The sequence below is a fragment of the Ciconia boyciana genome, chromosome 10 (genome assembly GCF_034638445.1).
Source record: "Ciconia boyciana chromosome 10, ASM3463844v1, whole genome shotgun sequence".
Lineage (NCBI taxonomy): Eukaryota > Metazoa > Chordata > Aves > Ciconiiformes > Ciconiidae > Ciconia > Ciconia boyciana.
In genome coordinates this window covers 590,163-605,574 of record NC_132943.1, presented here as the reverse complement: position 1 = coordinate 605,574, position 15,412 = coordinate 590,163, and the positions used below count along the sequence as shown (strand labels likewise).

Here is a 15,412-nt window from a genome sequence, read left to right as displayed (position 1 = left end):
TGCATATGTGACTGTACCATAAGAGAGTTTGAAAACACCTGTTTTATGCTTTCAATCAGTATATTACAATGCTTTTGAATCAAAGGTAATGTCTCCTTATTTTTATTGCTTGCATACTTACATGTTTAAAAATTTACTTACAGCTTCCTCTTGATTACCTTTAGGTGCTTAAAACCAGACTTTAGCAAACAGCATACTGTATTTAAAGTAATTTGAAAATACATACATCTTCAAATCAATTGTAAAACTAAAGTGAAACAAAAGTTGAAGTAGATCTGTACATAAAGTTTAATATGCTCTTGAAATTATTTTATAGCAACAACAACATTTATGTCTAACTGCTGCAATATTAGCTTTCTTCTGTATGAGCTGCATTTTTCTTTCTTAAACGGTCAACAACTGATTTACCATTTGCTTCCTTGGTTCTACCCCAATGGAGGAGTAACCCAGCACTTCAAAATTTGGATAGAATGTGTTCTACTTTTTTGTTGCTGATTCAGGCTATTCTCTGTGGAGCTTTCATCATATATATTTTACTACCTGCTCAGTTGGAAAACACTTGAAAAGGTGAAATACCAAAAGACAGATGATGAAAAATTAGTTTAAAGCTTGAATGAATTCAGTAGAATTTTGTACTGCCAATCCGTGAAGAAATATCTCCCAGAGCTCTTGATATATTATACTTACATGCATTAAAGGAAGAAATACTATAACGAAAGTATATATTTTCTCTCTCATTCATTGTCATCCTTTTCTATTTTAAATACAAAGAGGGGAGCTGCACGAGCAACCCCCTTTTTTGTTGCAAGGCCTTCAGGATAGTAGTGTGAACTAGTGAATTATGCTTGTTGGTACTGTATATATTCCATTTACTAAAATTTAAGAAACAGCACCAGAACAACAACAAAAAAGTATATGGTTATGTTGCTAACCAATATATTTCATTTAATAACTTCTATTCAAAGAACTTCTAAATATGTTTTAGACATGAATACAAAGTTTTGGGGTTTTTTTAGAACTTCATCATAATCCCATATTTCTTCAGCAAATTTCCCTTTGAACTCTGCAATCCCATCTGAACGAAGACACTGAATTATATTTTATACATGCCAAAGACAATCAGGTCCCTTAGTCATCTACACAAGAAAACTTTAGTCACTGCATTTTTGCATTTTGCATAGTTTCTATACTCTTCACCATAGTCTTTCATTCCAAAGGCCATCCACAGAGTTGCAACTGTTCAGAGGAATGGCCAAGGACTAGAGAGACAAAACACTGCCATGTTAGCACAGGTTAAGCATACAAAACTGTGTTATCCTTATGTTGGATTTGCAGTTTTCTGAAAAAGCATTCAAATAACATTACTGCTGGAGGGGTCTGTTTCAAACCGATAATTTTTTTTTTCCTCTTCTATTTTGTTTCTCAGCCTAAAGGAACTATTTCAGCTGAATGTGTACTTCTTTCTGTGAATTTGATTTTTTTTTTTAATCATGTAATATTCATCAGTGAAACAGTTATACACTGAAAGCAGTTCCACTCTCACAAGGAGTTATCACTCTACAGTGTTTCCGGATCAACGTTTTACACTTTTTCCACACAACTTGACAAGGAAAACGTACAGAGCCAGCAACACATGCTCCAGAGATGTTGGAGACTTCTTGGACATCCGCATTTCTGGCAGTTTGACATATACTCTTCTTCAAAGAAAGCACAATTTTTTAAAGGGAAGCTCTTAAAAATACAAATCCAAAGAATGTTTCTGAACATCCACAGATAAAACCAAAACCTGTTTATTCCTAACCACCTTCACCCTCCAACCCTGCCCCAACTAGTTGGGGTATACAAGTACCTATGCACAATCCAGTGTAAAAGAACATCCATGTCTCGGCTGTCCCATTAAAAACAGTAAGTGCAACACTTCAAATTCTGTTGTGGTTTAATAAGCCACAGCATGATGATAAGCTGTATGGAAAAGACCTAAACTCATAAACAGGTTTCAAAGAATTTGTTTTCTCAAGACAAATGTGTTGATATTAAAATACATTACTTTCCGCCCACTGCAAAATCAGGAACAAATTATCTAGTGTACAGCTGGATGAGAGCTAAGATGAGCCGCGGTCTTCTCATACATTTGGGTTTGCTGTTTAAGGAGCTTGTTCACAAAAATATTCCATGTTTTCCCTGTTGGTTTGCAGGTAATGTTGGAAGCAATCAGAACTACCCCCTCAGAATGTCACAAAATTTAAAATAAAAAAAAAAATTCATCAGCTCTCCAATGTTGTATGTAACCAAGACTGACAAGCCAGGTGATGCATATCCATAGAGGACACACTGGGAAGCAAGGTATGAAGACACTCAACACTCAAGCACATCATCTTTTAAAAGCTACTTCAATTTAACCAGATTGGTTCTACCCAATGAGGTCTGGCTGCTATCAAAGCCACTCTATGATTTCCCCAATACTGTAGGTCTCAGAACTCACACTACTTAGTCTGATTGCTAATTGCATGGTGTCACACAGCAGCTGGTCAATCTTACTAGAACCTGCAATGCAACCAAGTATCAGCAGCCAGCCCAGGTCCACAAGTGCTGAAATCATCCCAGTTCCAGAAGCGTGCCACAAAGGCACCTGAACAGCTCCATGCTGAGGTCCAACAGGACCTAAGAGTTTAGTCATCATGTCACGTGAACGCTAAACTGTTTCTCAAACAGATGTCCCTCAGGAGGCAGAACAGCTGTGCTTGTGCAGTGCTGAACCTAAGATAATAAACCAGGCTAAATCCAAATCTGCTGGCTATATCAATGGCAAAGATAAACTGCGTTCCAGATAAACAAGGCACCTGAGAGTTGACGTGACATAAAAGAGGTCTCATACAACGGTTCTGCTTTAGAATTTGAGCCAAAGAAGAGACACTTTCATCAGCAGGCTAGCATCCTGTGTGTTTAAAGTAAAATCTTCCTTGATATTGTGCAAAAAGTACATTTTCATTCCTGCAAGTGTAAAACCAATAAAGCTTTGTAAGAATAGAATGTCATTTTTTCAAATTCTCTTTTCAAAGCAGTGATATACATTATTGATTTTAGTATTACATTAAAATAAAGGTGGGGAAGTCTTTGAAGGACAGGAATAAGAAAGTGAATACAATGATGCTCCAAAGTCCTGCTTAGGTTTTTGGCAGAAGAAAAGAACAAAAGCCAGTCTGCATCCTTGCATTTGCTTGTCTAAAGGTAGTTTAAAGCCAAGCAAATTGGAACAGATTCATACATGAGTGGCTTATCTGCAGTTAGTTCTAGTATCAACTTGTCGCATTTCATTTACCTGTTATACACTTGTATTAACATCAGTAAGTATAATCAATAAGTTACTCAAAATACTTGAAAATTTTTAACTCCTTTACATTTTCTTACGAGGGTTTTTTCCTTTATTATTTGGGGGGCGGGGTGGGGTGTGTGTACTATAATGGTGAAGGTCATATGCCTTATTCCAGAGTTAGCTACATCTGAGCTATATCTTAATCTTTCCAGTTCTCTCTTTACATTTTCTCTAATATCTGGTCCTTCTTCTACAAAGGTAAAACTCTGTCATAACGTTTGGCATGTGCCTAATGTAAAGGGTGAAATTATGCTGTCTGGAGGACTACCAGTGTTCGCCCTGTCCTCCCCCATATTTAGAGACTGGTCCCCACTTTCCATTTTCTTTCTTGAGTTTACACATTCTTCTCTTCACCTTGCACTCTAATTAACTTGCACATCATTGAAGATTTTGGGTGTATCATTGCCAAAAACGCTTCCAAAATTCTGCCTCCTTTCTTAATACACTAAATTGCTTTGCTATTTTCAACTCATATGGTACCACCCACCGTTGCATGGATTTATTAAATGTCTCTAAGATCAGACTTACAGAAAATACAAATATGTGAAATTGCATTAGTAGATGGAGAAAATCTGGTACTTAGTCTTCTTTCCAGTTTGACAGCCCCGACTTTTGCTTCTTCTTCAGTTCTGCTAGTGACCCTGCTTTGTCCACACATCATAAACCATCATTCTTAATAAAAGTAGAGGTAAAGTTTTCATTAAACTTTACTAGTATTAAATAGACTACCTTCTTATTTACCATTTGGGCCATACTGCAGCTATTTATACCTTTCTAACTGTCTATCTCTACATTGACATTTTATGGCTCTAAAATGCTTTTAATTTTCTTTTCAAGATCTACCTCAGCTTGACCTAAATCCTCACTTCATATCTTTTTGTTTTGTTTCCTTTCTTTCTGGGTCAACCTCCCCTTCCCATTTATTCCTGTAAGTTCTTCATTACCCCCAGTATTTTGAGTAGTTTATGTAATGAGTCTGGGTGAATTTCCTCAAAGAACTCGAATACGAACTTTTCCTGTCTTTTTGGGAAGCAGAATCCACACATATTTTGCATCTCTGATTCAAAGAAATTCCATACTTCGACATTAATGATCACAGTAACACTAACTGTGATAAACTCTCACCTTTTGCCCCCTTTTGCTGAACAGTTACAGCAATTTGTTATCCCTATTCATTCTCATATTCCTTAGGGCAGTGAAAAGAAATACGATCATTGAATTTTAAAATAATTCCCATTACAAATAATATAAAAATCATACCTTTAATTGAATTTTTGCAGATGCCATTTTTTCTACCGCAGCAATTTCATATAGATGTTTGTAGTCAACAGGCTTATACTTCTGGCTGCGAAGACCATTTCTCATAGAAACAACCAGATTTTCTAGTTATCACATAAAACACATACAGTCATTTCAAATTCTGGAGAAATATTTTAGGTATGAGTCATAAAATGAAAGCATTATAGATTGAAATTAGAAACAGTATATTTTAAACATTAGAAGTTTACATAACAAAGGGATTGTTAGTTGGTGAATAAGAATTTGAAATAAACAGAAGCTATCAGAAATTATATAAGAAACATGAACCATTTGTCTGTTTACAAAGAGTTTATTTTAAAAGGGTTTTTTATATGTGAACTTAAAGAATAATTCACTTTAAACTGGGTTTACTAGAATTTTAGTAAGTTCTAATACAGAAATATGTTAGTTTCAATATACGCATTCTTATTTCACAAATTGGAAAACTACCTCAATATTTATTGTAATCTATGATTTGAGCAATAGGAGTGTTTTTTTTCTAAAAGGTATATAAACTACTAATTATATGTAAACAGAATGAGTTGCAGTTACATTTCCTATTTAATCTCCAGCCATAAGAACAGCATAATTTCTCTATTAAACTTCTGTAGGTCCCTGGGAAAATAATGTACTTCCTGAAAAAAGAGAAAGGCACTAAATTGCAAGGAAAACATCATACTTGGTTTCTGCTGCATGCAATATGGATTATAATGTCCACTTTCTGCAGTTCTATCATCAGTATTTGAAAGACCATGACAGTATTGAAAGACTGTTGTCCAAAAAAACCCCAGAGGAAGTAGTTTTGCTGAAAAAGCATTTGAAGTCAATAAAGAGTTAACCAAGCTGGTCTTTCACCACACAGTGAAGATAACTTACAATGATCCCTTTAAGGAGTTTCACTGAGGGATTGCCATGTTCCCCAAACAACAGTTACCTCAAGTTTACCATGGAGTCCTACTTTGAGCTTATGTTCACGTTCCTAAAATCCACTACCTTTACTTCTCTTCCCCCTCACCAACTTCCTAAGTATAACTTCCACCATTTCATGGTCACTTTAATCCAAAGCATATTATATATACACTTAAAACTGGGTGAGACAAGGACTCAGAAGACCAGCAGTCAAATCAGAACAAATCCAGAAAACCAAGGCTACAAATCCTGTCTGAACAAGATTTGTCAACAGAAAAAGAGAGAAGCACGCTCAAGGTAACCTCAGATACATAGCTGCCTAATATTAATGGACAGATTTTCCTGGCTTATTTGCCTGCGCCAGACTCCCACCAAAACAGAACTGCGCCCTTCTTCCCCTCTAATCGCCATCTAGTTTCCACAGGCAATCCTTTTGCAGTTTCCACTCTGAACTTGAGAGGGTACACTACCTACATAGAGGAAGGCTTCCTCCTTTCCTCCTGCTTGTCAATTGTGCTTTCCTCTCCATTAATCTTCTCAACATGCGAATTATTCCACCAAATCAGTGTTATACTAACCAGGTTATAGCTTTGATCTTGTATTATGACTACTTTTTTTATTCTCTATATACCTTACATAAAAAACATCCAGTAGTTTGATCTACTAATTTCTTCCATTTTATCCCTCCTATGAGCTTAGTATGAATAATTTCCTTTCTCCCAGTTTTTAGGCCTTTAGGTAGCTTTGTTCATCTATGGTCTTTTATCATCAATCCAAATTTAAAGTTCTCATCCCTAAGTTAGCAAGATTTTATGTGAAGATTTTTTTTTCCCTTCCTTCTGAGATTGTCCAGCAGAGATTCTGGAACATCATTCCATGTTCAAAGAAGCAAAAGTTCAGTTGCCAAACCCTCTGAAAAGCCACTCATTCAGTTCTTCCTCCTAAGCCTATTACTCCTTCATTACTGTTCCCAAAGGCTTACAATCACTTCTAGTCTGCTAGGAGTCATTTTGGGCAGTAACATCAGTGTCCACACACATGAGCAGCAGGGCATGGCAGGAGCTTCAGAGCAATTCCATAACATTTCTAATTCAGGCTCCCTGCAGGCAAATGCCTGGGAGCACCTGGGAGGTAACTTAGCAGATGCATCCTGTCATATTCATTAGAAAAGAATCAATAACAGTTACTAGTACTACTAAATGACACTAACTACTGCTAGAAGTCATTAAGTACAACTCCTTGGTATGGTGCTTGTAAATCTCATGATCTTTGAAAAGCATGATAGTGTGATGTTCCAGCATCAGAGATCCTCAATTAATTCCAGGATAGCATACTGGGATGCAGGTAAGTGCCAGAACAAAGGTGGGAGGAACACTGTCCTCCTCCTGAGGAGATAAAGATCTAAATCTCTCCCTGTAGCACCTGTTGCAGCTGCTGCACAGACCTCCACAAGTACCTAGTGTCAATGCTTCTGGAAATGTTCTACATGCACCGTACACACATGTCAATGCGTGCATTGACAAAGTCCTCATGCCTCAGTCAGCTTTTAGCCTTGCCACTCCTCCTTCAACATCAGGAATTGGAAGTTATTCCTAAAGCATTTCATTAGCATGGATCTCACACCACTTGTTCTGAATTGTGGTATAGATATCCAGGGGTAGGAACCCTAACTGGGTATGGCACTCAAAATTGCAATATCCTGACCAGTTTTCTTTGGTCTATGTCAGCATTGTCATTTCCTGAAACTACTCAATGAAATTACAGTTTGCTGTTCCTGTTTGACAGCCCTCGCTCACCACTGGCTTTTGAAACCCTGCTTTCTCTATGCCAGCTTTATTCTTTAATACAGTGTAGTAAGGATAAGATATGTGCTCAAAAAACAGATCCATGTAATCTTTTTTTGCCCCCTTTTCTTTCTCACAATATAAAATGAGAGAAGAGGGTTGACAATAAAAAGCATGGAAAACCAGGATTAAAAATGTAAAAGTGCATACTGATGTACAGGATGCAATAACGAATACAGTGCAGAAAACAACTAGAAAGGGAGAATGAACCATCCCACTGAATGAATAGATAGAGAGAACAAGGAATGCTATAATCAACAGGGAGAAGCACTGTTTTTCTTTGGCTAGGTTGTCTTAATCTGTTCTAACCACAGAAAAGTGTATCGGAGAACAGTGAATAAGCAGAGAGAATCCATTTACTTAAAAAGGTTAAACTTGGTGGTACCTAGATTAAAAAAAGTTGTTACTATGTTGGGTTTCTAAACCAAAAAAGTTGTGGCAATGTTTGGAAGCCTTAGAGTTGTCTCTGAAAGTCCCAAGTTTAATTTAGCAACGTACTCTGATATTTTCTACACTCTTAAAAAAGTTTTATATAAAACACATAAATATACATAGCTACATATAGAACTAATGTAAGAGAAAGTAGGTACCTGAGGTACTTCCTCAGGCAACTCATCTTCACCAACTTAATGTCCCTCACATCTAAGAAAAGAATGAGGAGGAGTGAAAGACAGGTTCAATTTCCAAACCTCTAACCCCGAATAATTTAATTTTATCTTTTCTTTCGACATGCTTTTTCCTTTAGCCTGAATATCTGAACCGTACGAATCTCTGCTACTAATCTTTACCTGTTTCTTTTTTTACTGAGGACTTTATTCTGAGGAATTTTCTGAAGTCAATACAGTCTATCCATGCAAGATTAACTCCAAAATCAGGGTCTTGGCATATAGGATGCAAACTTTGTGTTTAATAGGCAACTTATTGGATGTGTCTTATATTTTACAAAGAAAATAAATTTTATATATTTTTATATGTATACACTCAAATATATACACAAAAGTAAAAATATAAAGTATTAAACTTTTAGATTTGAAAATGCCTTTTCACAATTTTCTGTAAAAAAATATTTGCTAAAGCCTGAGATACGATTATAATGGTAAATCAAAGTACTTGAACTTTTGCCCCAGTACTGTAAAGCTTTAGCACACAGATCCTCAGTAACTTTACATAAGCTAGGAAGCTTATAGGGATAAGGAATGGGCCTTTTCTTTCCAACCTCTTTTTTAGGTTCCTTTAGTAGTGAAACTTGCCATTAGGTATTAGTAGAATGATTTTTTCCATTCACTATTAAAAACATAGTGGCTGGAAGCAATATGCTTGACGTATGGTTTTGCAGAGGGGTGCCATATAAAATGTTAAGGTAAATCCTGCAAAGCTATCTTATGATCCTCCTTCAAGTCTCCCCTAAGGATTTTCATTTGCCACATGCCTACAGGAAGTTTGACAACATGACCCCAGCTGGTGCCTCATCATGGAAAGATGTTTTTCAAGTCAACCATCAGGGCAGTTCCCAACATCAGTACAGACTGGGCACTGAATGGATTGAGGGCAGCCCTGCAGAGAAGGACCTGGGAATCCTGGTGGACAAAAAATTGGACATGAGCCAGCAATGTGAGCTTGCAGTCCAGAAATCCAGTCGTATCCTGGGCTGCATCAAAAGAAGCGTGGGCAGCAGGTCGAGGGAGGCAATTCTCCCCCTCTACTGTGCTCTCGTCAGAACCCCCCAGAGCACTGCATCCAGCTCTGGGGTCCCCAGTACAAGAAAGACATGGATCTGGTAGAGCAGGTCCAGAGGAGGCCATGGAAATGGTCAGAGGGCTGGAACACCTCTCCTGTGAAGAAAGGCTGAGAGAGTTGGGCTTGTTCAGCCTGGAAAAGAGAAGGCTCCAGGGAGACCTTATTGCGGCCTTTCAATATATAAAGGGGAATCATAAGAAAAACAGAGAAAGACTTTTTACCAGGGCCTGCAGTGACAGGACAAGGGGCAACAGCTTTAAACTGAAAGAGGGCAGATTTAGATTGGATATAAGGAAGAAATTTTTTACAACGAGGGTGGTGAGACACTGGAACAGGTTGCCCAGAGAAACTGTGGATGCCCCGTCCCTGGAAGTGTTCAAGACCAGGCTGGATGGGGCTTTGAGCAACCTGGTCTAGTGGAAGGTGTCCCTGCCCGTGGCAGGGGGGTTGGAACTGGATGATCTTTGAAGGTCCCTTCCAATCCAAACCATTCTATGATCAGAATGCTATAGCAGCTTCCATATGCAGCTATTAATTGCACAGAGTATTTCATAAGTAGTTTTATTCTAGATTGTGATAAAACAATTAAATTTGAACATGACAGCATACATACCTACATCACTAATCCTATGAGTTGTAAAGAATGTTCCATGGTCTGGTTCACTCATTTTTATTTTTTATGTATTTTTTTTAATATCTGTTGAGAAACAAACAGATGTTTTGAGAATAGCAACATTGTGGATGCAAGCTAAAAACAGATTTAAAAAATATGTATTGTTTTCTGAGGAGAGAGGACGCACCTCACTAAAAATGTAATTAGACAGAAATTCCACAAGTTCATGTTTCATTTTAAGAGAGATTTCATGTGCCTCATATCAGTTAGCAGCTAAGAAAAATAAAACAAAGTATTATTTCCTTGATGAATCTGTAATGCTGTCACATAGATCACCTATTCTTTCTTTTGTGCTTTTCAAAATATAACAATCCTATTGACCCAAATGTAAGGTAAGTTTTTGAGGTGTTCTTTGCTTTTTAGAAATTAAGCCTGAAAAGATCACTCTTTTCTTATGTTTAGAGACTGTGGTTTACATATAGATCCCTATACACCCCCTTTAAGAGTCTCCATTTCAACACTTGTCAACCCAAGTCAGCTGTTTCAGCAACAGTGACTTAGTTCCTGATGAGCAACTATGACAGGCAGCACGTATCAAGTATTCACATCATCTTGGGATAAACTTGACATGTAAGACGCAATAAGATATACAATATAGTAAAAAACTTTTATGTCTTAAAAACCTTACTTGCACCTTAATTAAGCACACATGGGCATCATCACAAGGGTTGCATACAAAGAAAAGCAAGGTGTTTCAGTTGAACTGAATCAATAGCTGAATAATGCCAGAAGGGGAAGGTCATGTTCAACCAGCCTCCCCACAAACCCTTTCCCTCAAACCCAGCTCTACCTTACCAAAATTTCCTACACACAAAATTCCATCCACTTTGTCACACCTTTGACATTTGTCTGGTCCCACAGTAAGTTTGCAGACAACACCAAGTTGGGTGGGAGTGTTGATCTGCTTGAGGGTAGGAAGGCTGTACGAAGGGATCTGGGCAGGCTGGATCGATGGGCTGCGGCCAGTTGTATGAGGTTCAACAAGGCCAAGTGTCAGGTCCTGCACTTGCGTCACAACAACCCTATGCAACGCTACAGGCTTGGGGAAGAGCGTCCGGAAAGCTGCCCAGAGGAAAAGGACCTAGGGGCGTTGGTCGACAGCTGGCTGAATATGAGCCAGCAGTGTGTCCAGGTGGCCAAGAAGGCCAATAGCTTCCTGGCTTGTATCAGAAATAGCATGGCCAGCAGGAGTAGGGCAGTGATCGTGCCCCTGTACTCGGCACTGGTGAGGCCGCACCTCGAATGCTGTGTTCAGTTTTGGGCCCCTCACTCCAAGAGAGACACTAAGGGGCTGGAGTGTGTCCAGAGAAGGGCAACGAAGCTGGGGAAGGGTCTAGAGCACAAGTCTGATGGGGAGCAGCTGAGGGACCTGGGGTTGTTCAGCCTGGAGAAAAGGAGGCTGAGGGGAGACCTCATCGCTCTCTACAACTGCCTGACAGGAGGTTGTAGAGAGGTGGGGTCGGTCTCTTCTCCCAGGTAACAAGCCATAGGACAAGAGGAAATGGCCTCAAGTTGCGCCAGGGGAGGTTCAGAGTAGAGATTAGGAAAAGTGTCTTCACCGAAAGGGTTGTCAAGCATTGGAAGGGGCTGCCCAGGGAAGTGGTGGAGTCACCGTCCCTGGAGGTATTTAAAAGCCGTGTAGATGTGGTGCTTAGGGACATGGTTTAGTGGTGGGCTTGACAGTGCTAGGTTAACGGTTGGACTTGATGACCTTAGAGATCTTTTCCAACCTGGGCGATTCTACGATTGTAAGTACCAACACAGTAAACAGTAGACCAGCAAAATCTGTTAATTTGTGTACTGTGGAGTTCTTTTTATGCTGTTCTAGTGAGTTGAATCAGTTTATCCATACAAATTCCAAGGATGGCACAATGCAACAAGGAGGGAAGGGAAGGAAGAGCAGCAAAAGCAATGGAAGGGGAACTACTCTGACAGAGAGCTATTAATTTCAGTCAAATAAAAATGTGAAACTGCAACCAAAGATACTTAGCACTGTACTTTCCTGTGAGATATATTTCTTCATGACAACACTCTGCATTGCAGAATCAAAAACAGCCAAAGTGTAAAAATCTGACCTAGATGGACAACAGTTTCATGAACAAGCTTCCATTATTACTGCAAACAAATGGTAAGTGCAGTTGAAATTACAGCCACAACAGTACACATACATACACACACACACTACTGTTCCTGTGACTCAAAGTCAATTTGATATTAATTCTGTACACGTTAACTATGCAAGTTACAAGGCAAATAACATTCATGACCACCAGGCTTTGTACACTGAATATTCCATGACCAAACCAAGTAGAAAATCGTGAACACTCATTGATAAAGTGTGACATTTCTCAAGGCTTCTTCATGCGTATTCTTCAGTGTTATTTAGCAATGCTATGAAACTGTCCCTTGCATTAAACCAAAAATATCAAAGTCTAAACGTCATCTGTCTTCACCCAAGAGTGACCATTCATTAACAAAAGGGACCTTTCCAAATTTGTTCTGAAAGTAATTTACAGTATCAATTGGTCAGAAGCTACATTGAACATCATCTGATCACAAAGACTTAAATTAAAGATACACGAGAGTAAGAAAATATGACAATACATGAGGGAGTTCGGTCCTCTTTTGAAAGATTAATGTGTATTTTACAATCTAATAGTCACCTGTAAATAAATTTACAGTTCTATCCCAAAGTCTACACACTCCTCAAAAGTCAAGGGAAAAGAGAAAGGAAGAAAAAGGTTAGCACACTCAGCGTTGATTCCATTTTTCTCCACTTAAAGCAATTACTTGCTTTCAACTTGTAACCGTATAACACTGCCAGATTCATCCAGACAAATGAGGTAATTCTCCATATCAGAAGCAACTTTGGCCTGTTTGTCATGGTAATGTTTTATCTATACATCAATTTAGCTACATATAATTTTCTAACTGCCTATATACTTAGATTGGAATAGATTTTTTTTTTTTTAATCAAATTAATTATATATGTAAGTCCTTAAGGAAGGGATTTACATAACACAGTAAAGTATGGGATTTACCTTACTTATTTCTTCAAGATGCACACAGACAGTTTAAATGTTGCTTCTTTTCCCCCTAAAGACATGTATTTTTCTGCTTCTTCTTAGAAACGTCAACGATGCACGGGCTTGCCTTTATTTCTTGGAGGAATCACTAGAAATATAACTGGAACAAGAATTACTCAATCACCAACACACAAATCTTTAAGCTATAGGCTGATCAATTTAAAAATGGCATTTAAAGAAAATTATTTTTATTCAGGTTGTTTACAAGTCTGTAAATTAGGTTTAGTTTAGTATCCCTCATGTCATAATTCCCTTAAATTTCCGGCCTCCAAAATCTTCTTCCTGGGAGGAGGGGGGAGTAGACACATCACGAAATTCTGTAATTAAGAAAGGGGCCAGAGGGGGAATCTTAAAACAAAGAGTGAAACCCTGCAAAACTGGCATAATTTCCCATGGAATTCTATAATATTCAGCACTTTCTGGAAACTCTGGCACAATTATGTGACACAATCTTCCACTGAATTTATAGTCATGAAGGTTGAACAGGAAAACTCAAAACACTAATAATAAAAGCTCAAAAAGTAGAAAAAAAAAGTAAGAAAATTCAAAACATTTGTTTAGTACTACTTTTGAATTACTTCTTCTTAAGGCTTTCAATGTGAATCACAAAGAAACAAAACCAGGTATTTTTTTCTTTGCTGAATTTTACTCTTCCCTTGAAGAGTAAATCAACTACATACCTGAATTTAGAGCAAAGGGAAAGCATCACAATATACTGAAATTCTTTATTTCAAAGCTTTTTTTGATTGACCAGTCTAAAACGGACTTTCATAGATCTCTTTCTTAGAAAGATCATAAGTTATCAGAATTCCTAGCCTCATTCAGGAAGACATGAATATTCAGCTGTGGCTTGGTATTTCTATAACTCTACCGGTATTTTTACCAACCTAAAAATGAAAAATAACTGCACCAAGTCTCTTCTTATACCATCAGATATAACCTATATTTACATAGGGCCAAGAAAATAAGGGGGAAGAACCAACACAAGGATTCTGAACAAGTGAGACCATTCTCCAGTGGAGCCACTCGAGCTCTACAGATCAGCAGCATGATTTTTAAACAGCAGCAAGTTCTCTTGAGGGTTTTTGTGTACTACGGTTAATATTTACACAGCAATGTTGATTTTCCTTAGCAGAGATATCAGCAAGGCTACCACATTCTGAGATTCTGCAAACAGAAATAAATATATCTGTATTAGACTTGAAGCGGATTGTCTGCACATGCTCTGTGGAACCATTTAGACTTTTTAGATTTGTGGCAGCCCAATGACAGCAGCAGCTTTGGCCAAGTTGCCAGAATTCCTCAAATTAAAAGCAGGAAAATATATCTACAAAGGAAAACACAACATGGGATAGACCTAACTACAGAGTGAGACATCAAAGTTCCTTGCAAAGTCAAAATGAGAGATGTGCAACAATGAAAACTGGCTTTGCTTTGCCTGTAGCACTTGCAATTCTTGGCACCCAATTTCCCCATGCTTAAGTTAGAGAGGGATTCAGTGGTATATTTGAGTACAGTGGTACAAAATAAACAGTTTACCTCAAAAGATTCTCTGACTCTGCTCTTTCACAAGGTTAATCCTTAGAAAGGGCATTTAAGCCTCCATCATCAGTTGTACAGTCTGTATTCATTCATGCCAGTATTACAGTAGAGATACTTTCTTTTGATATGGGCAAACTGCTATCAGGCAGTATTCTTAGAGCATAGGGTTTGCATCAGTAGCCTGAGGAAATCCCTGCTCATCTCAGTCTCCCCGGGCTGAGTGGAAGAACTGTGATTCAGCAATTTCAAAGAGCATAAAATCTACTTCCATTTTCCATTCTTACAAGCATAATCCATGGAAAAATCATACGTAGCAGAATTTTCTTCTGCTTCCTCTTGCATTTCCACTCTAGTTCATGGAAAGTAATGCAAATATTTCAGGGGATATTTTAGTTTTTAACAAGAGCCACTGGATTTTGCATCTCTACATATGGCAGTGCCTTTAAGCACCTTCATCCTTTTGCTCTTGAAGAGACCATTGGAATTTTTGCATTTTATAACCTTAAAAGAGTAATTTCCACTATGTCAATGCTCTCATTAAATTCTGAGATCTCTTAGTATTTCTCCTAGTTGTGGACTCTGTATTAAAAGGGGAAAGGAAATCAATTAAGGGTGAGGCTTGGTATATTTACATCATAATGACACTTTTACAAAGATGAAATTATTTGTAGGTTTAAAGACAACAAATTTAATTTATAGTGGTGGGTTAATTCTGGGGGTGCTTGCTCAACCTCTACCCTGCAAGCCCCGTCAGCTTCATTTGAAATTTTGCACTGAATGAACACTACAGCTTACAACCCAGACTTTACATTTCATGATGAAAATTATTAATATTTAAAGGTTTGCAGCAGCTTGAATGGAGCTAATGAGTTACAGCTAATGATTTTTTCCATATACCTATGTGTTTGTGAAGCTAAAATACTTAGAGAGTAGAAATATCAATTTCAGT

The 15,412-nt window shown here is 37.9% G+C and overlaps 1 protein-coding gene across 9 annotated transcripts in view; it reads right to left on the bottom strand.

Moving 5' to 3' along the window:
- The window catches only part of CCDC148 (coiled-coil domain containing 148), an 80,489-nt gene that overhangs the window by 50,960 nt on the left and 14,117 nt on the right, over positions 1 to 15,412 (bottom strand). For 5 of the 9 annotated variants that reach the window (XR_012044428.1, XM_072875026.1, XM_072875025.1 and 2 more), the window contains 3 exons: positions 12,877 to 13,021; positions 9,776 to 9,859; positions 4,634 to 4,755 (listed from right to left, as the gene is read on the bottom strand). Coding sequence is in view for 8 of the 9 variants with exons in the window: in XM_072875026.1 (XP_072731127.1) it covers positions 4,634 to 4,755; positions 9,776 to 9,830 (177 nt within the window). In the remaining variant the exon portion in view is untranslated. Of the gene's footprint in view, positions 1 to 2,840; positions 2,992 to 3,901; positions 4,046 to 4,633; positions 4,759 to 8,015; positions 8,068 to 9,775; positions 9,860 to 12,876; positions 13,022 to 15,412 lie in introns of those variants that run through there. The other 4 variants (XM_072875028.1, XM_072875027.1, XM_072875031.1 and 1 more) reach the window with 4 other exon arrangements.